The following is a 20,499-nucleotide window of genomic DNA, read 5'->3' as shown; positions in this document are numbered from 1 at the left end:
AATAACTTACTAGATCAACATATGATTGATTTACTCATTTTTAAACACCACGTGCATTGTCAAGTGTTTTTTTTTAAATAAATGAAATTATTGGAAATAATTTAAAAAAATGACAGAAGACTTTGAAATAATTGTTGGGACTTATGAGCAATTTTTACTTGGTTACAAAGTTATAAAAGAAGAGAAAGTACGTAATTATTTATTATTATTTATAAAAAAAAAAAATAAAATAAAATGTTGATAGGTTAACTTTTGTTAATTTTTTATGAAAATTAATTTAGCAGATATTTGATAATTTTTTTAAGTTTTGTAACAAATAAACTATGACAAGAAAAAAATTGATATCTAGAAATTTAAAAAAATAAAAAATGCAATTTTTTCAAAATAGTTTTTTGGAACAAGTTTTTTTTATGAAAATTAACTTAGCAGATAGTTGATAATTTTAAGAATTTTTTTAACAAATAAATTATGGCAAAAAAAAAAATTATAAAAAAAATTGACATTTAAAAATTTTTAAAAACTATAAATGCAATTTTTTAAAAATAATTTCTTGGAACAAATTTATTTGTTAAAAAATTAAAAAAAATTGTCAAGTGACAGCTAACTTGAGTGTCATATTTTTTTGCTAAATAAAATCAAAAAATTGTCTAGTGATAGCTAACTTTACTGTAATTGATTTTTTATTTCGATATGGAATTAATAAATGCAATTTTGTTTTTAGAAATATAGATTAGAACGGAGTTTTGCCACAAAAGACCATGTTGCTAGTATCAGGACAACATCATCTATAAAACATTATCTAGCGTCAGGGGCTGCTGATGATTGTATCAATATATATGACATGAAACGTCGTACTGAATCCGGAAAATTAATGCATCATAATGGTAATATTGTATTTCTAATAATTGTTTTTATTATTATTTTTTATACTAACAATGGTATCTGTATATAGATAAAATTCTTAAGTGTAATTAGAATTTCGGATAACCATATACTGTAAAAATATCTTGCGTGATTGAAATTTTTGATCCACATTAATAGATAAAATTTTATCACTATTTTATTATACCTGCAAACAATTCCACAACTCTCATTCGTGCAGATTAAATAAATATTTTCCTCAAATCAATTGATATTTATTTTTATCTTCAACATGTAGGTACAGTAAACTGTGTATCATTCACACCAGATGCTACTCATCTTCTTAGTTGTAGCAGCGATGGAAGTATTGCAGTCGTAAGATGCGGTAATTGGCAATTGGAGAAGCATTGGACAACAGCTCACAAAAATTCTGAAGTAAATACTCTAGCAATTCATCCGACTGGTAAATGCACATTATCAGTGGGTACCGATGGAGTGTTACATTTATGGAATCTCGTAAATGGACATCACGCTTATGCGATTAATTTGGTTCCTAGACTTAAATTAAAAGCTAAAAATATTACCGTATTACAATGGAGTCCAGATGGTGAAAAATATTTAATGGCAGCAAATAATCAACTGGACGTTTACTCTCGTACTACGGCTGGTATTTGTGCTGAAGTGACGTTTGACGCAAAAATTGTCTGCGTTGAATTTATCAACGATAATGTCATTGTTATTGGACATGAAAACGGCACATTGAGAATTTATGATATAGAGGAACAGTCAGAACTTTTAGAAACAGTTGGTCATGATACACGAGTTAAATGTCTTAAACACAAAGGGAAATTTATTGTTTCAGCGTCAAGCTCTGGAGAAGTTAAAGTTTGGAAATACGTAAAACAAAAATTGAAAATGTTAACAAAGGCAACATGTGACGCGAGAATAACTTGTATGACATTGACATAATTATAATAAATTTATTTGATAATATTTTTAAATCGTAAATTTACGAAATTATTTATATAATACAAATTTTTAACTAAAATTTTCTATCTACATTATCATTTATAATTAGTTATTATTTTATTATTATTATTAATAATTAATTATTAAATATTTACAAAAAAAAATTAGTTAATAGTAAAATCACGTTTATGTACAATTGGTCCTTATTATAAATTTCTAAAACACAATTACCAAAGCACACATTTCTGTGGAGGATTCATGGGACTTCCCAAAGGACATTTCCAAGCTTTAGCAAAGTCTAAATTATTTGATAGTGTACCAATTACGCGGAAATGATTGGGTGCATGGGCCCCCTCAATAAGTTTGGACTTTAAAGCGCCGTTGGTATAATTTCCACACCATATTTGAGCGAATCCCAGGAAGAATAGTTGATCTTGTGAATAATCAGCTAAACCAGGTAGAGCTTGAGGGCTTGAATTTCTAGCTTTCAATCTTTTGTACGCTCGGTAAGCCTCGCGGATACCTCCATTGTCAGCAATATTCTCACTTTGGGTGTTTATTCCATTGACCTTAAAAATAAAAAAATAATAAAATACTCTTGACATCTTAAATCAAGGTTCTTATCAAGAGATGACATGTCTCCTTACCGTAAAATTATTACTAAGCTCCGGCAAATGATAGTTACTATATTGTTTAATGATACACTCAACTTTCTCATGGTAATGTTGCAATGTCTCATCGCTCCACCACTGACGTAGATTGCCATTCTCGTCATATCTACGACCTAATGTACAAAACTGAATGTATTATTAGCTTTTATGATAATTTAGTCATTAAAATAGTCTGATATATATATATATATATATATATATATATATATATATATATATATATATATATATATATATATATATATATATATATATATATATTTTCATTATTATATTATTATTATTATTATTATTATTATTAGTATTAATATCAATATCGGAGTAAACCTTGATCGTCGAATCCATGTGTCAGTTCGTGACCCATTATCGCTCCCATCGCTCCATAATTGATAGATCTATATAATAAAAAAAGAAGAAAAAACAAATTTATCTTTTATAAGCATGAAAAAATTATTACATAAATATTTTAACTCACTCTAATCCATTTCCATAGAAAGGTGGATGAAGAATTCCGGCTGGGAATGCTATGTAAATATTTTTAGCTATTAAAATCTTTCTTACTTAGAATACAAATTGTATACTTACTGACTGAATTTAAAATTGCGCTGTAAAAAGCATTAACAGTTGTGCCAGTGGAAATCCAGCGGTCTTTATCAGGTTTTTCTTTCAGACTACTAAGTGTTTTGTTCGTGCCGACGTCAGTAAGTTTTAGAAATGTATCAAATAGTTGTCCTTCAATTACTTCAGCCTACAAAAAATTTTGCACGTTTTTTTTTTTTTTTTTTTTTTTTTTTTTATATACTCAATTGAAATATTTATTTAAATATTATATAATAATATTTACCCCATCATAAAATTCATCCAACCTTTGGGGATCCATAATCCACTCAGGAAATCCTACGAAAGGTCTCATTGCATTTAATTTTTTATGTGCTCTAGCTCGTGTACCGATGTCCATCCACTCTAATTCAGTAACCATTTCGTCAAATGCCGCTCGAATATCTAATAACATTTCTAATGCCTATAAAAAAAATATTTTAATATTTTGAATTTATTTTAAATGTAAATCAATAATAAACCTTTTCTTTGGCCTGCTCATTAAAGTGTCTTTGTACGTATAAATAAGTGAGAGCCATTCCAAAATTAGAATTCACATTTCCCGTGCATCCTTTCCATCTTGGAGTTTTTTCCTTCAGACCATAAACTTTTTGTGAAAATTGAAAACCAAGGTCACGAAACTTTTGTAAAGTCAAAGGCGCAATTGTTGAATATACGCTCCACCAAACGTAACGAGCTGCATCATTTAACAAAAAAATTAGTTAACTCGATCACCAAATAAGTTAAGAAATAATAACAAGTATAACAGCAACCAATATTAAATATTAGCTATGTAAATTAATACTAGACTAGATATCTTTTATGACCCATATGGCCTCTTTTGATTGCAGAGTACTTTTTTAACTTATTAATGATACTGATAAACAAATTAAAAGTTCCCTATGAATTTATCGTATAAAAATAAATAATGAATAAAGAAATATTTCCTTCAAAAAAAAAAAAAAAAATAAAAAAGTATTAACCAATGGTAGCAGGAGGTGTATCATCTAAAAGCAGTGGTAGCTTCTGCAAGTACAGCAAATCCATTATGATAACACGATCCGTAGTAGCGTCAATTTCAACGTCTGTGTTCTCAAAAACAGCATCAACATATCGCGTCCAATTCCACTTAAAAAAATTTATAATTCATAAGTATTGATCTCACAAATTAAAATTTTATTCAGTTTGAAAAAATGTAAATTAAAAAACTTGTTTTTTACCTTGACGGCATGAAGATCCGTCAATTGTTGAAGCTCATCAATACTAACGTCATGAAGTAAATGATTGGAGCTTCTCCTTTCTTCTGGCGTTTCCATAATTTTAGCGATTTTAGTGCTTATATTTAAAATTTCATTGGCAAAACTTGCACTTTTATCTCCAACTCCCGCTAATTCTACCATAGACTTGACGTAGTGCTTATACTCAGTCAATTCGGACTCAAATCTTATTGGATCTAAAAGATAACGTTCACTAAACCCTGGTGATACTTGTTCCATCATCATGCGATTTCTTGAAGTATTTCTTACATCCTCACTGATGTAAAAATTCAAAAAAAGATTGAGTCCCAAATATCTCTGCGCAGTACCGGCTATAGTAGACCAGTCAAGGTCAATTAGTTCATCATCAAATATCGGCTCTTTTGGAAGTCCTAGTTTTTTTAAAACTTTATACATTGGTGTTAATCCAAGACTTTCGACCTTTGCTGAAATAAAATATTTACAATAATTGACCTGATATTTATATTTGAAAAATAAACCATATTATTGAGCTCTTATCAATATCACATGAGTTACTTGTTAAAAATAGAACCTCCAGAATTGAGAAATGTCAATACCTGTGTCCATACACGTTTTGTAAAGTTTTCTAGCAAGCTTAACCGGTCTCAGATCATTATTTTTGTCAGGTTCTTCCAAAAGTACTCTCAAGTTTTGAAGCAAATCCTCACGAAGAAGGTTTAACTGATCCCAAGAAGTTTGACTTTGTGGAATAGGATGCCTCGCAATCCATCCCTCGCATGCAAACTTGTAGAAATCATCACACGGATCTGTGGTTTTATTTATAGCCTCGATTATCCTTGCGGCTGCAAAGTCAAATAATTACATAATTCAAGGATTCATTTTATAGTAAAATGTTTTTATACTCTTTCAATTAATAATAGATCTGCTGTAAATATTTTGTTATTCAACCATTATTTTTTATAATCAATATAAGATTACTGATAATGATCGCACATTTAAAATATTGGTTTAATTAATGGATAAGTTAATGAATCGTTACCTGTTTTAATACATTCATCACTCTGGCACATCTCTTTATATTCTTCTTTACGGAAAACTGCCATTTGTAAGGTCAACGTTGCGACTAATGCAATCACCGCAACTACTAACAAGCCTACAACTATTACCAATCGGGTTTCTTTCCGTGATTTTTTCTCATCCCATGTGTACCTAAAATAAAATGTTTATTGAATTAATAAAACATAAATTGAAAAGTTTATTCAGTAAATTAATAATTAATGACTTAATAAATTTTCAGGAAGACATACCAAGGAACGTCCGACTGTTTGGCTTCCTCGGGGTTCCTTTCATTGTTCTCTGGGTCGTTTACCTATCAATACAACACATGAATATTGAGATTAATATCCGACAAGTCTAATAATAAGTAAAACCTTCACTTTGAGAAAAAATCAGTAGCGGTAACTACAAAAAAATAGTGATATACGGGGACAAATATTTTTCTTGAATTACGATTACAAATTAGCTTTACTTAATGCAACAAATTAAATTGCACTGCAAAAATACAATAAGTGTGTAGCATAATACAGTGAACACAACAATTTTTTTCAGTTAGTTTTAGTACCTTATAATATTTGACTCAACTACTCAATATTTGTTGCGACTTCTATACACGATGATAGAAATATCCTTGTGACATAGGAAAAATTCATTTATAACATGAAAAAAATTTTTTTTTCAATTGAAAAATAATAGAAATCGAAAAAACATCATTCTGAAATTTTCAGGATATTTGTAAAAAATGTCAAAGTTTCATATGAAAGAAAGAAAAAATAAATTAAAAATGTTTATCATCGAGAAATTCGGAGTTTTTTCGGAAAATCTAAAAAATAATGATGAAGATAGGTTCGAATAATTTTTTTCTATTTTTTCCCAAAAAGAATATTTAATAAAAAAAATTAAAAAAAAAAAACGCCCCGATAAGTCAATTTTTGAAAAAGTTATGGCAATTTAAGCCACACCGTCCATAATCTGCTGGATTTTTAATTTTTTCGAAATGTAAAGCAAAATTTTAAAAAAATTTCCTCGAATTTTTTTATCACAAACCGACTGTATATCATTGTTTTACTTTTAAATTATCTAAAATTGCTCGAATGAGAAAATTGTCATGTAAATTTGTAATTATTAAATTAAGTTACATAAATTTTAGTGATAAATGAATTTTTCCTATGTCACATGGATATTTCTATCGTGTTAACAAGGAAAAAATAGGACAAATCCCTATGTTTTTTTCGCCGTGTACTTTTATCGTAGTGAGAACTAAAAATAACTAACAAAATAATTTCAGTTACCTCAACTATTTTTTAATAGTTATGTGAACAATAAATAGTTGTAATAACTGAGGAGCTGATTTTCAAAAAGGTATCTTTTCATATTTTAAAAAAAATTTTTTGATCTTTTAAATATTAATTACTTCGAGAATTATCAAGATTTCTAAATGAAAATCGAATTGTAGCTTCATAACTGACAGCACTTAATAGCTAAATTAAAAAAGTTCAATAAAAATATTTATAATTAAAAATAATCAGTTTTTTGTCTGGATTAATCAAAAATGAAAAGACACTCTTTTGAAACTCAACTCCTCAACTATTTTAATTAGTTACACCATCTGGATAAAAATAGTTGTCCCTTTGTAGTTGTGGCAACTGTTGGGATTTCTCTGAGTGTGATGGATAATTGAAGAAATATTTTTTAAAATGAGTATAATAGAATTATAGGTTTAGTATTAATTTGATAATGATAGTATAAACGATAAATGGGTAATAAATAAAAAATTTTGCTGAATAATCATCACAATTATATAATCGTAGGTGCAGTGTATCAATTTCCTGTGTATATATGTAAGAAAAAAATAGTAATAAATAAAATATGTAGACCAGGGTCAAAGTGTATTTGGAACGATGATCGAAGGCTTCACCTCGCCCTGGAATCATCACGATGTCATCAACTACAACTAACCATTGCCCTCAATATCCTGTACTAGTCCCTAGACAATGATACCATTGTGATAAAAGATGATGACAAGTAAGTGTTCCAAGAGAGGAAGATAATAAGAATCGAAAGAAAAAAAAATATTAATGATTATTGATGATTAAGTGATCTTGATGAAAATCAAGATAATGATGAATATAAGGATTATGCCAATAAGTATAAAATTTATGAACTTATCAATGCCAGCAGCGCCAACAACATCTCTATAATAAAATAATAGGTAATTAATTTTCCTTGCTACTATGTACTGCTAATAACGAGAACCTTGGAGTTAAATTTATATGGAAATAAGTATCGATTGTTATTTTTACGAAATTAGTCTTCACTAAATACCGTGACAGCTCGCTGAGAGTTTTCAATTCCGACAAGTGGCTGGATATATTTTTTTTTTTACTTTAGTTATGGAGTTTCTTCATATGCTTTTGGTTAAAAACCTCTTACTGATAAACTCATCTAAAGTAGACACTCAAAAAAATCTATTAAAACATTTTTAATGCGTCGTCTGTTTTTCATACTCGTGAGAAAAAACTTTAATGATTTTCATCTTTTCTTTATCATTATATTACTTAAGATAAAAGCAAAAAAAAAAGATTTCTAAACAAAATAAAAAAAGATAAATAATAAAATTGTTTTCTACTCATTTGGAGGCGTTGATAATTAATTGCAATAATTATATGATTGTTGCCGGGTAATAATTTTTTATTGTTAATAATCACTCGGTATCAACTAGCAATAAATATAATCTTGATATCGGGGCATTCTCTTCCCGTCGATACTTGTCAAGGTAAATCACACAGAAATATATATTTATATATACGTGACCACCAGAATAAATGAATAATTCAATCTCTTATTTATTTCCATATCACAAAGTATCATCCGTGTTTATTATTGATTGTTCTATCTAAAGTTTATAAATATCTGGTCTTGTCAAATTTAAATTGTTATTATTTTCCGTGTATAATTATATCATCCCATCATCAGACAATAATTAAAAGCTATCAATGTGTATATATTTTATATCTTTGTTTTTCTTCTCTTAATTAAATTAATTTATGTTGTACACGAACTCTGTTTTTATTTACTCATGTGTAAATTATAATGCAGACATTTAAATTAATTTTTTTTAATTATTTAATTGCAGGGAAAAAAAGAAAATTGGACAAATGAAAATGTGACAATTTTTAAACCAGTAGAATTAATTTTTTTTTTTTTTTTTTTCTGTAAAAAAATTCTCAAATTAAACCCGGGAAAAAAAAGTTAAGTGGAGTAAGTAGGAAATGAAAAATGAAAATTTTAAATGAGTCGTAGAATTCTTCAGAGACAGAGATGGATCATACTCTTTTTCTCTCCGAGAGTAGTGCCTAGATGACTTCCTGTGAGTTAGTGAGCCGAGAGATAATATTAGGCGGAGGTTTTAAGTATGAAGAACACGAAATTGAGAGAGACAGTAAAAATAAAAATGAGTTAAAAGCACAAGCCTTAGATGAATAAAAATAACAGTTGTTAAATTTATATTTATATTTTTATTTATGTCTATATAAATGTATATGTACGATGTGTCTATAAGCATATTCATAAAGCAAAGGAACGTGAGAAGAAAGACAAAATCTTAACAAAATCTTAAGTGGGTTTTTTGATTGTTCTACACTGAAAAAAAATTTAACTTTAATCAAGATGAAAATTCTTGAACCCAGAAAATAATTTTGAAGAGTTTTCACTGTCTTGAATCAAGACGAAAAATTCTTGAATCAAGTAAAATTTACTTAAGCCAAGAAAAATTTTTTAGTTAAAGAATTTTTTTATTCAAATAAAGAAGATAAAATTTTTCAAAAATATTTACTTGATTCAAGCAAATTTTTTTTTCTGTGTAAAATTGTATTGTAACATCAGCAAATTTTAACAGTGTAGAATGACAATCAGAGTCAATGCCTCTGATAACGTAATTCTCGTTAGATGAACCCTTGTCTTAAAATGAGGTGTTGCGTACATATTGCACCACAAGTGCATATCTCTCATTGTCTCTTCTCTCTTTACTATATCAATCATAAAACCTCGTCTCTGATGTATCTACTCTACTTCCTACTCGACACTCGTATATCGGGGTAGACGTACCAGTTTAGTTGTGCTAAACATAACAACTGGTCAATTACAATTTATATATTAAACTCATATCAAATTATTTGCTATTATTATTGCATCGCAACTTCAATCAAATTTTATCAAGGGTAAAAGAATCATATTTTCGGATAAGCCGAGAGCTGTTTTTTTTTTTTTTTTTTATTATTTATTTTATTATTTTTATTTTCAGGTGTTTATTTAATAATAAAAAAACTTAAATTTATTATTGAGACGTATCTACGCGGAGAAATACGAGATGACATGAGACGTAAATAAAATTATAAAAAACCGCATATTTTACGCTGTCACAAAGTCCACGTGGTTATTACATGCGTGGAAAAAATTAGTAAATGATATTTATTCTATAATGAATGAATGTATAATTTTATTGTAAATAAGATTTAAATTATTCCAGTTCCAGTCGTCCAAGACTATCAACAAAGTTGAAAAAATTTTTAAATTATTCTACACAAGAAGAAGAAGAAGATCATAAAAATAATGATAACAATATATAATAATCTGAATAACTCACCTTATATCGCATCTTAGTGTCTTAGTGTTGTCTGTCAATCTCGATCTTAATTTAAATTTCAATGCAATTGCTGTTGTATTGTTGTTGTATCTGCAGTTAGTTGTGTACAACTCACGTGGCTAAAACAAAAGCAAATACACAACTATTAACTATTGAGACTACATTTACACACCAGTACAATTTAGTAAGTATAATTCTATTTGATGTGTAGCCTTATATAAATATATAAGTCTTTGACTCTATTACGTTAGGTTTAGTTCTCGAACGCTGAATCACGCGTGAATTTATTTTGCATCTAATGTCATTACAATAAGAGTATCAGATACAATTTTAAAAGTTGAGATATTGTTTTCACTATTTTACATTTATTCATAATTTTAATAATAATTAATTAATATTATTTATTAATTTTAATAATTTTCTGCCAAGATTTTATGACATTAAAATTAACTGTCACTTGACAATTTTAAAATTTTTTTTAAACAAATAAATTTGATCCAAAAAATTATTTAAAAAAATTGCATTTGTAGTTTTTTTTAATTTCTAAATGTCAATTTTTTTTATAAATTTTTTTTTTGCCATAATTTATTTGTTACAAAAATTCTTAAAATTATCAAGTTAATTTTCATCATGATTTAAAAATTATTTTATTTATTATTTCAGGCGGTAAATTTGAATGACACTGAAGTTAACAGATATAAAAATTTTTTTAGATATTTATAGCAATTAAATTATTAAAAAAAAAATTTAATTAAAAAGTTTCACATGTAAAAATTAATAAAAATTACAAGTGAAAATTTTTAGAAGTATTTTTTTATTATAATTGATTTATTAAAAAAATTTAAAAAATTAGCAGCTAATTGTTAACTTCAGTATTATAAATTTGATTGGGACGAATTAGCCGGATTAATTACTGAAGAAATATAGAGAAATTCATCCGGAAGTAATAAATAACTTGGAGTATACATATTAGTATTTAAAAATTAATTTGCTACGTCATTAATATGCTTAATCAGTGTTTCTATTCAATTGAAAATGGTTGTACTCTATTGAATGAATACCTAGATAATCCGTGTATAGAATTTCACTTTAGTCTATGAGGATCATAATCAACGACGCGAGTCGATGATATGAGTTTGTTCTCGAAAGCATTAGTGCGCTTAAATAAAATATAATACTAATATTTACGCCAACTTATTATATTTATTAAATCTAGAATATTCTATCCATAAATAAGTGTGTTCAATTATATATTATATGCAATTTTATTCTCTAAAAAACAAACATTTAGAGTTCGGTTATAAGTATGTCAGTGCAAGATCGAATGATAGGACGGAAAGAATAATTCACATAGCTTGGAAAACCAGTTGATACTCATTTATTTATCAGACAATCTGTGAAACTGGTGTGATATTAAACATTTCCGTTTATTATTATTTCTTATTAAATTAATAATTAAATGAAACTAAATAAAGCGATGTGATATACTTTATCGTACAGACTTTCCACGGAGACTTCGTCGGAGCATAAAATAAAATACAAAAGTGCAAATAATATCAAGTCTGAAGAAGAGAAACCATCGACTTACATTTTCAACGCTATTTGAAAAGTTGAATTGCAATAACAATGCCTGGTATTCACTATTTTATTTTTTTTTTATTAATTACCATAAAAACTTTAAGCGCTTTCAATATCGGTGACAATAAACTTTCACATAAAATTTTTAACTACTGAAAATTAATATAAAATTAAAATATGTATGTTTACATCTCTTTTAAATATTTCTTCTCTTTTTTCTTTCAAGTTTTACGACTTTTTTATTTTACAATTATTTTTTTTCTATCACGATCAAACTGACATGTTACAAAAACGATTGATACATGTTATTTGATAAATAACGAAACAAATAATTAAAAAAAAAACTCGTAAATAATAACGTAGTAAGAAGAATATTGATACTACAACACGCACGTGTCAATGCGGTCCGATGGACCGGTTGTCAACTGCAATAAAGTTCGGATGTGCGGAGGAGTAAAGAGTCTGTAATCTTCAAAAGCCCCCACTTAGTTACACTCCCGCCTCAACTTTTGCACCCCCTTCTGGCACGTGAAGAACGCGTTCAACACTCTGCGCAGCTTTTAATTTCATCCCGGATTTAAATTATGTTAAAAATTAGTTAGCACAGATAAATATGAAAATCATTGATTTTAATTATCCTTCTTAATATTTCTTTTATTCCCATACTCTAGAAAATACTTAGATAATTTTATTTTGTACAATAGGTTTAATGATATTGCGCGTGGGTTTTAGGTTTTCATCTTACAAATTTATCGCTTCACGAGTGTAAAAACTACTGAGAAATAATTCTTTCAAGCACTTTGAGTTAATTAATTTAATCGTCCGTGTTAAGATTATCTGATTTAAAATTATGAATTCTAAATTATAATTGCAAGTTAGACTACAAAAGTTTCTCAGTTTAAATTAATTGTTTAATTAATAGTGTCAAATACTAATTAATATAATCACAATGCGTCTGGATACTTATTTATATTCTTAAGTGATTTATTTATCCTTTACAATAAATAAAACTTTAGGTATTTATTTATTTATATTATTTACAGCTAGATTAAGATTTGTGTACTTTACTCATCCACTTCAACATCAATTATTAAATTAAATATAGTCGAGGTAAGGCTTTCTTAAACGTTTATGTCTCACGTGGGAATTAAATGTGAAAAAAGTAGACAATTTTAAATTGGAGTGATGCCAAACTCATTTTGGAAGCTAAAACTATTGAATATTTCATAATTTACACGAAATAAACAAACAAGTATGTTTAAAATTTTAATAAATAAATATACAAATAAAAAATAGCGATTAAAATTTATGAGATATTTTATTATCTTAAAAATTAATTGAAAATGAATTTGTTACTTTATTATTCAAAGTCTGTTTACTGTCAAGTTTAATACTTCATTTATAAGATCGATCCAATTCACTAGAGCGTACCAGATTGTTGATACAAACTAGTTGAATATTTAAATTGATATCGATTAATATTTCATAGAGTATATCTTAATAATTGAGATCTTCAAAAAGTAAGTTATAAGGAAGTATTTAAAGTAATAAACTAATAGTCTTTTTTAAGTATAAATAATTTTTATAATTTTATTATAAAATAGTAAACAGTTTGACTAATCTAAAAATTATATTTATTTTTTTTTACAGAATATAATTGATAAGTAATGATTTATTTAAAAAAAAAATTATTCATCGTGATAACGACAATAAGATGTGTCCTCGATGAGCTCTTGAGGTATCCACTCTTCGTTTGGCGACTGATTGGACAAAGAAGCGGCATGGTTTTCAGCTTCTTTCATTATTCTAATCAAATTTCCACCCACGAGTTTCTTTATGTCTGATGCAGACCACTGACGATCCCGCGTTAATTCAGCCAATAATAAAGGATAACCAGAGACATCAGGAAGTTCTGCTGGTGGACTGTGAAGGGCATATTTAAATAGCAAATAGATATGAAATCTCATTTGTTTTACTAATTCAAAAAAAAAAAAAAATCACAAACAAATAAATACTCCGACTTGAATACTAATTCGCTATGATAATTCCAAAGAAAAAAGTGTATAAATTTATCGCAATACTTAAAATACATTTGTTTGTGGTTTTCTTTGTTTTGCTGAATTTAACTGACCTCATTATACCGTCGTATCCAGCACCAAGACCTACATGATTAACCCCTGCGGTTCTTCGAATATGATTTATGTGCGCTAAAAAAGGAGATAAAAATACATTGGATAAAAATTAATAAAAAACCATTGGCCATAAATTGTTTTTTCAATTAAACATTTTCTCTTACCTATTACATCGTGCATGGAGGTTTCATTTTTGCAACTGAGATGAGCACTATCGAAGCTTATCATCACCAGACCTCCGTTCAATGACTAAAAAAAACTCAAGTAAATACACAGTTTTTTGACCTTTTTTATTGTACTCTATTAATAATTTAACGATTTCTTTAAGCGCCTAAGCTGTTACCAAGTTTCTGAGTACGTCATCAGGAACATTGCTGGAAGAATTGCAAAGTGCTCGAGCAGCACTGTGAGAAAATATTACCGGAGCTTTGGTTATCGACAGCGTTTCTTTCATCGTGCGAATAGAAACATGAGAAAGATCTACGAGCATTCCCAATCGATTTAATTCTTTCACAACTGATTTGCCAAAGCTTGACAGACCATCACTGTGAAAATCGAGCGGTGCGTCTTCATTTGGATCCTCAACTGATGAAGAGTCGGCCCTTTAAAAAAAAAAATATATAATTAATTTTTCAGTCAATTTTTTTAGAAATAAAAATTATAAAGTACATTTTAAAAAAATCATATTAAATGTAAAGATAAAATTATTGCTTTAATAAAACCTTGTACAGGCAATGGTGACAATAATAACAGCTTTCTTACCACGGTGTATTACATTTATGTGTCAATGTCATATATCGTGCGCCAAGTAAATGAAAGCTTCGTAACACAGCCATTGAAGCTCCAATACTGTGACCACCTTCAATACCAACAAGACTGGCAAGCACACCATCCTTGTGTGCTTGCTCCAATTCTTTACTTGAAGTAACGAGTCTCATCCTCGTTGGATATTTGTTAGTCAATCTTCTTACAATATCTATTTGCTCAAGAGTTAATTGAACGGCATCCAAAAATTGAGACTCACAAGGAACGTAAGCTGACCAAAATTGTGCTCCCATATTACCTCGATACAGTCTCATTAAATCAGTCTGCCAGTAATTATTAAAACTGGAATTCAAAGACAAGTCTTTATCGAATGGAAAATTTCGGAGACGGGTACCGTGATGCTTTCGAAGATTCCAAGCAAAATCATTGCGACCATCTATCAAAGGAGTTTCGCTCAATATTCTTTTCACAACTTGAAGTCTTGCTTCGAGTAAATGGGAACTACGTAGCTCCAGGGCTAAAGGTAAACCTACTCCGGCTACCAATGCACATCCTAGAAAAAATACTCCACACATTACGAGCCAACGTCTTCCTGTGCTATGTCCTAGAAAATAATTATATATCTATTAATAAATAATTATTTGTTTTGAAAATTGTTTATTTTTACAACTTTTTTTTTTGTTAATTTCTGTTAATAGATTAAAGTGTAACTGAAGGAAATAACTTTAGTATCATCGACATTTCTACCGGAATAAATTGGAAGTAATCATCCGTAAAAAGAAATCCCTGTTAATCTTAAGTTCACCGTGGTGTCACGCTTTTGTTTATGTAAGTCAGTGGTCAATAGTCATCATGCAAAATACCGGAAAATTTTGCTGTCAACAATTGAATAAATTATTTTTTTGCAAATATTGAAAGTACAGTTGCATAAATAAAAAGTGGAAAGTAAATTATAATATTTATTGGTTCTAAATCTTCAGTACTTTTTTTTTCAAATGATTTATTAAATTTACCTCGTTCTCGCGTTGGTTCTTTGTCTTTCTCAGTAACTAAAGTAGAGACTCTTGAATTATTTTTGAGGTGATGCAAAGTGTCACCGTTTGGCAATTTCCTCATTAACTCTGGTGAAGATAACTGGAGACATGTCTGCAATACCATGATATTAAAGTTAGCTGTCGCTTGACCATTTTTTAATTTTATTTAACAAAAAAATTTGTTCCGAAAAATTATTTTTAAAAAATTGAATTTTTAATTTACTAAAATTTCTAAATATTCATTTTTTTCTAATTTTTTATATGCAGCAATTATGACATTAAAGTTAGCAGTCATTTGCTTATTTTTAAGTTCTTTTAAACAAATAAATTTGTACCGAAAAATTATTTTAAAAAATTGCATTTTTTACTTTTTTAATTTTCTAAATGTCGATTTTTTGTTCTCATTTTTTTTGGCATAATTTATTTGTTAAAAAAAATTTTTTAAATTAATTATTCTCTGCTAAATTGAATGAAAATTAACTTAGTAAATAGTTGATGATTTTAAGAATTTTTTTAACAAATAAATTATGGCAAAAAAAATTTACATTTAGAAATTTTAAAAAACTACAAATGCAATTTTTTAAAAATAATTTTTTGGAGCAAATTTATTTATTTAAAAAAATTAAAAAATTATCAAGTGATAGCTAACTTTAATGTTATCCAAATTGATTCTTATGCAGCAATTTCTTAGAAAAATGATTAAATATCGGCTAAATTAATTTTCATTGCAATACCATAAAAATTTTATTTCTTGCTTTATGAAATAATAAAATTATGATTTTTAAATAAATAAAAAATTTTATGACATTAAAGTTAGCTGTCACTTGACAATTTTTTAATTTTTTTTGTAACAAATAAATTTTCTCTAAAAAATTATTTTAAAAAAATTGCATTTGTAGTTTTTTAAAATTTCTGAATGTCAATTTTTTTTATAAATTTTTTTTTGTCATAATTTATTTGTTACAAAAACTCTCAAAATTATCAACTATCTGCTAAGTTAATTTTCATAAAATTTTTTTATACTTACTTCGAGTATATCAACGTCTTTTCGTCTAGGAGGTGGAGAGTGAAAAACCATACCATCTCTGCTCACCCCATACAGCTCAAACATTGTCTTATGGCTTTACTATTTTAAGAGTGAAATTGCGTTAAGCTTTCTCTCTTATTCAATTCACCTCACTCTCCTCCCCTGTCTCTTGCTAACCCTTACTTTATCTACCACTTCCTCTTGTGTCGATCTTCCTACAGCCCTCTAAATACTAAAACCGCGTTTATTATGTTCGTAGGTATTATCTACGCAAGCGCTTGATGGCCCATATATATTGATCATTGTACGAAAAAAATAGTTTTTTTTTTCTTTTTACTTCTCACATAATTTTATTATTTTAATTATTGTGTAAAAATTTATTTTTATTAACTCCTAAAAAAAAAAACAATTTTCTTTTTAATCAATACTAACCTTTTTTTTTTCTTGAATTAAAAAAATATTTTTCATGTAATTCGTTCATTAAAATTAAAGTTTCTTGATAATTAGTTTTTTAATTAATTTTAACATAAAAATAAATAAATTAATTAATTATAACTGCAACAAATTATAATAAAAGTAATTAGTAATTTAATTTCTAACATAAAAGAAAATAAATTAATATATTTAAAAAAAAAGTCTAAAGATCGCGCTCTCAAAAATTGAAAAATGGCGACGCATGCGCAATAACAATGCGTGGTAATTGTTGCGCAAAAGTAGGATTCACGAGCCGCCGCGTTCGGCGCCGTCAGACCGCCATATTGTTTGCAGTGATTAACGCACGTCGACTAGTGTTTTTTTTTACACACATCAAACCAGCAATAATAAAAACATATAAACCACCAAATTGTTTTATATAAATCGCAAAAATTTCGCGAAAAGGAAATAATATGAAGAAAAACAAAGAAGTGTCCGACGAGGACGAATATTCAGCGGATGACCCGGATGAAGTAGGTGAAGAAGCATCCGAGGAAGAGTTAGAAGAGGCAGAGGTACAGACGCTTTTATTATATCTATTATATTAATACCTAATATTTGGATACTTTTAATAATTTTTATTTCTTATTATATTTATTCAGTTATTTTAGTCCCATGGAAATCCATTGAGTTCGGATATTTATTTTATTATCAGCGATTAAGGAATATTTATTATTGCTCGCTCCGAGAATTTTATCTCAACGCACTAGTAGCATCGATATTAATGATAGTATTAATCAATATACATTTATATTGCGTTGTTGATAATTATTGATTATTCATATTTGTTATTTGCCGGGTTATTATATGGTAACTTGGATAAAAATAATGTAAATTATGATATAAAATAGCAGTGATTGCCAATGCTTCAAAATGCTCCAAATATTTTTTTGATGTATTTCTGAAAAGTAAATTTTATGTTTTTTAATTTTGAGTTAAATGGCGAAGGCTTCATTGTTAGATTATAAAGGCATGGAATGCTTGGTATCTTGTACTAGTTAATGCATATTTTGTAGTATAGAGCGATTATTACTTTTCTTTTGGACATCTAAAGTTTAGTGGCAAGATGGAGTTGCCGGCAGTACAGTGGCGCCGTTTATATATTTAAATATATTTATTTATAAATTAATAATAAAATTATTTTATTTAATATTTTTATATTTTATATGGTTAATACTAATCAATAATTTTATCAAATTAATTTAAATGAAATAATTTGTAAATAAATTTTTTTTGTTATGACTGTATTTATTGAAAATATCTACAGTAATTTTTTTTATCTGATAAGTAGTAATCAACGCGTGTCACCATTGGCGTAAATTTTTATTAGTTATAATTGATAAATTGACTTGATATAATATTTTTACTTACAAAAATATAAATCTACAGCCTTCAACTAAAAAGAGGCCACAACGAGCTGCTGCCAACAAGAAACGACAACACTCAGAAGAAGAAGACGAAGAGGACGAGGATGATGAAGACAATGAAGGAGAAGAAGATGAGGATGAAGATTCTGATTCAGATTCACCTTCTAAATCTAAAAAGAAACGACGTTCTAAAAAAGATGAAGACGAAGATGAGGATTCTGATAATAGTTTTAATGAGTCATCTGGTGTTCCACCGAAGGATTACACTGTAAGTTGATTTAATTATTTTAAATTCATTATTTATTGTTTTATCTGTATTTATATTAACTTATTATTATTTGACTGCAGTCAGGAGCATTCGTTGTAGCTAAAGCAGATGTCGGTGGTGATAATGATCCAACTTTATGGAGGATAGATGGCAAGGCTTTATTGCAAAAATATTTACCCTTTAAAGAAGAAGGCAAGACCTTGTACAAAAGCACATCCACGGTAAAAATTATCAAATTTTTTTTTCTTATTTATTTTATTTATTTATTTACTTACGGTGAATATTAATTTCAGTACTCTGGATGGTCAGCGGATCACAAAGAAAAATACTTTGCTGCTCAAGTGACATTTAAGGTTCAAAAAAAAAACGAAACCATCGTTGAGCTTCATCTCAACGAGCAACTGCAACAAGATGTTGTAAAGTAAGCTCGATAGCTAATAATTACTAATAGCCCTCAGTCTCTCTGTCTTCACTTTACGGATTATGTAACTAACTAAATTTTGTAATTTATTTTTATTCGATTCTTTTCCGTGATTAACAAAAGAAAATGAAATTATTTGGTTTTAAAATATCAAACGATACACATATTTATATCAACCGTAATTTGTGAGAGAATTCGAGGCTCATAATTATTAAAATATTCATAACTATCGATATGTCCTATAAGTAATTTAAACTCATACTTTTTTTGAGTTATAACTTGTTTGTTTTTTTTTTTACTTTTTATTTTTTGTAAATTTTGAAATTGGAAAATGATTGAAAAAGATGCTTGAACAGTTTAAAATAACACCATGTTTTTTTTTTTTTTTTTTTTCCATTTGTCTTTAAATATGAAAAAAATTAAATTTTTTTATATTTTATTTAAATGTGTAAAGTTAATCCGAGTACGATATAAAATTGAGATTTTGAATGCATTTATTGATCCCGTCTTTGCTGTTCATAAAAAAAAAAAAAAAAAAAAAAATACGGGACAAAAATAGAATTAATAGTCGGATATCGCGATTCTTTTAACAAGTATAATTGTGTATACATGAAGACCATACTTGAGACGATATATTTGTCACTTTAGTAAATAAATAAATTTTGGATGATTAATAATAATACTGACAAGAATATAAATAACATTTTTTAAAACATTAACATAAAATATGACGTATATAAATATATATTACTTATTTAATATAAAAATAACGGTAATTAGATTCTCATTGAAAAAAAAAATTCTAATGTATAATTATTATACAAAATTACAATAATTGAACTAAACTATGTAATTAAGTTCCGACAAAGTTTTGTAATTATAATGATATTTAATGTAAGTGCAAAAAAAAAGAACAGTGTGGTCTTCGGATTTTTTTTGTGGATCTTTATGATAATGGTTATTTAAATAAAATTATGGCGACTTAATTGGTATGCATTGATTTCTTATTTAATAATAAGTATCCTCAATATTCAACATTAAAAAAACAATTGAAATTTCTTGTATACATTTATTTCAATGAATTCAATGTACTTAAATTTTAATTGTATTGAAAATTAATAATACAATATTTTAATTATTCATTAAGTTTTATTATCATTCATATAATTTATAAATAGTAAGTTACCAAAGCCAGTAAATTTTTTTAATTTTTTTTAATTATTCTTTATTGAGATAAAATTTTCAGTAAGATTCCAAAGGTTTAATGATTTAAAAAATTTTTTTAAAGATATGATTTTCATTAAAATATTTTTTTTTCAAGTCTTAAATATATCATTTATCTTCATAATAAAAGGTAAAAATGTAAATCTTTGAAATATCATAAAGGTAAGTAACA

General features: G+C 27.3%; 4 protein-coding genes and 2 long non-coding RNA genes across 7 annotated transcripts; 4 read left to right on the top strand and 2 right to left on the bottom strand.

Annotated features, from left to right (window-relative positions):
- Positions 1-27: 27 nt before the first annotated feature.
- On the top strand, positions 28-1,869 carry LOC141538408 (p21-activated protein kinase-interacting protein 1-like). Its single transcript, XM_074259845.1, has 3 exons — positions 28-187; positions 722-884; positions 1,160-1,869. The coding sequence occupies exons 1-3, from the start codon at positions 110-112 to the stop codon at positions 1,828-1,830; spliced, it is 912 nt and encodes a 303-aa protein (XP_074115946.1). The 5' UTR covers positions 28-109; the 3' UTR covers positions 1,831-1,869.
- On the bottom strand, positions 1,828-12,047 carry LOC141538389 (endothelin-converting enzyme 1). The gene is made up of 14 exons (XM_074259824.1): positions 11,626-12,047; positions 10,038-10,156; positions 5,644-5,705; positions 5,376-5,545; positions 4,933-5,178; positions 4,319-4,800; positions 4,082-4,226; positions 3,581-3,795; positions 3,346-3,522; positions 3,087-3,249; positions 2,977-3,025; positions 2,829-2,896; positions 2,478-2,614; positions 1,828-2,399 (listed from the first exon to the last, which is right to left on the bottom strand). Exons 2-14 carry the CDS (start codon positions 10,047-10,049, stop codon positions 2,058-2,060), a joined length of 2,268 nt encoding a protein of 755 aa, XP_074115925.1. The 5' UTR covers positions 10,050-10,156; positions 11,626-12,047; the 3' UTR covers positions 1,828-2,057.
- LOC141538417 (uncharacterized) lies at positions 10,943-13,406 on the top strand. Of its 2 annotated transcripts, none has more exons than XR_012481049.1 (3): positions 10,943-11,670; positions 12,659-12,725; positions 13,266-13,405. It is a non-coding gene; the product is annotated as an uncharacterized LOC141538417 (long non-coding RNA). The 2 variants fall into 2 exon arrangements; XR_012481048.1 differs by having other exon boundaries at positions 10,949-11,670; positions 12,659-12,867; positions 13,266-13,406.
- On the bottom strand, positions 13,266-16,889 carry LOC141538397 (dipeptidase 1). The gene is made up of 7 exons (XM_074259835.1): positions 16,574-16,889; positions 15,526-15,658; positions 14,510-15,116; positions 14,091-14,349; positions 13,912-13,996; positions 13,747-13,822; positions 13,266-13,538 (listed from the first exon to the last, which is right to left on the bottom strand). The coding sequence occupies exons 1-7, from the start codon at positions 16,655-16,657 to the stop codon at positions 13,304-13,306; spliced, it is 1,479 nt and encodes a 492-aa protein (XP_074115936.1). The 5' UTR covers positions 16,658-16,889; the 3' UTR covers positions 13,266-13,303.
- On the top strand, positions 13,802-14,286 carry LOC141538424 (uncharacterized). The gene is made up of 2 exons (XR_012481053.1): positions 13,802-14,011; positions 14,076-14,286. It is a non-coding gene; the product is annotated as an uncharacterized LOC141538424 (long non-coding RNA).
- Positions 16,890-17,321: 432 nt separating the features above from the next.
- Positions 17,322-20,089, top strand: LOC141527218 (uncharacterized). The gene is made up of 4 exons (XM_074242577.1): positions 17,322-17,562; positions 18,437-18,682; positions 18,763-18,903; positions 18,976-20,089. The coding sequence occupies exons 1-4, from the start codon at positions 17,461-17,463 to the stop codon at positions 19,105-19,107; spliced, it is 621 nt and encodes a 206-aa protein (XP_074098678.1). The 5' UTR covers positions 17,322-17,460; the 3' UTR covers positions 19,108-20,089.
- The last annotated feature ends 410 nt before the right edge of the window (positions 20,090-20,499 follow it).

This window comes from Cotesia typhae, unplaced genomic scaffold (assembly GCF_013202065.1).
Source record: "Cotesia typhae breed Kobodo isofemale line unplaced genomic scaffold, CoteBio_Ctyphae contig_11, whole genome shotgun sequence".
Classification (NCBI taxonomy): Eukaryota; Metazoa; Arthropoda; class Insecta; order Hymenoptera; family Braconidae; genus Cotesia; species Cotesia typhae.
The sequence above is the reverse complement of the archived record's forward strand: the minus strand, read 5'-3'. Positions and strand labels throughout refer to the sequence as shown.

Bases quoted from the DNA above. Each gene is read 5' to 3' on its own strand.
- LOC141538408 (XM_074259845.1), top strand. From the start codon at position 110: ATGACAGAAGACTTTGAAATAATTGTTGGGACTTATGAGCAATTTTTA. The intron at 188-721 runs GTACGTAATTAT...TTTTGTTTTTAG, and splicing joins AAGTTATAAAAGAAGAGAAA to AAATATAGATTAGAACGGAG. The intron at 885-1,159 runs GTAATATTGTAT...TTCAACATGTAG, and splicing joins AAAATTAATGCATCATAATG to GTACAGTAAACTGTGTATCA.
- LOC141538389 (XM_074259824.1), bottom strand. The intron at 4,227-4,318 runs GTAAAAAACAAG...AATTTTTTTAAG, and splicing joins CGGATCTTCATGCCGTCAAG to TGGAATTGGACGCGATATGT. The intron at 3,250-3,345 runs GTAAATATTATT...AATTTTTTGTAG, and splicing joins TGGATGAATTTTATGATGGG to GCTGAAGTAATTGAAGGACA.
- LOC141527218 (XM_074242577.1), top strand. From the start codon at position 17,461: ATGAAGAAAAACAAAGAAGTGTCCGACGAGGACGAATATTCAGCGGAT. The intron at 18,683-18,762 runs GTAAGTTGATTT...ATTTGACTGCAG, and splicing joins TTCCACCGAAGGATTACACT to TCAGGAGCATTCGTTGTAGC. The intron at 18,904-18,975 runs GTAAAAATTATC...TATTAATTTCAG, and splicing joins TGTACAAAAGCACATCCACG to TACTCTGGATGGTCAGCGGA.
- LOC141538397 (XM_074259835.1), bottom strand. From the start codon at position 16,657: ATGTTTGAGCTGTATGGGGTGAGCAGAGATGGTATGGTTTTTCACTCT. The intron at 15,659-16,573 runs GTAAGTATAAAA...ATGGTATTGCAG, and splicing joins AAGACGTTGATATACTCGAA to ACATGTCTCCAGTTATCTTC. The intron at 13,539-13,746 runs GTCAGTTAAATT...TGCCCTTCACAG, and splicing joins GGATACGACGGTATAATGAG to TCCACCAGCAGAACTTCCTG.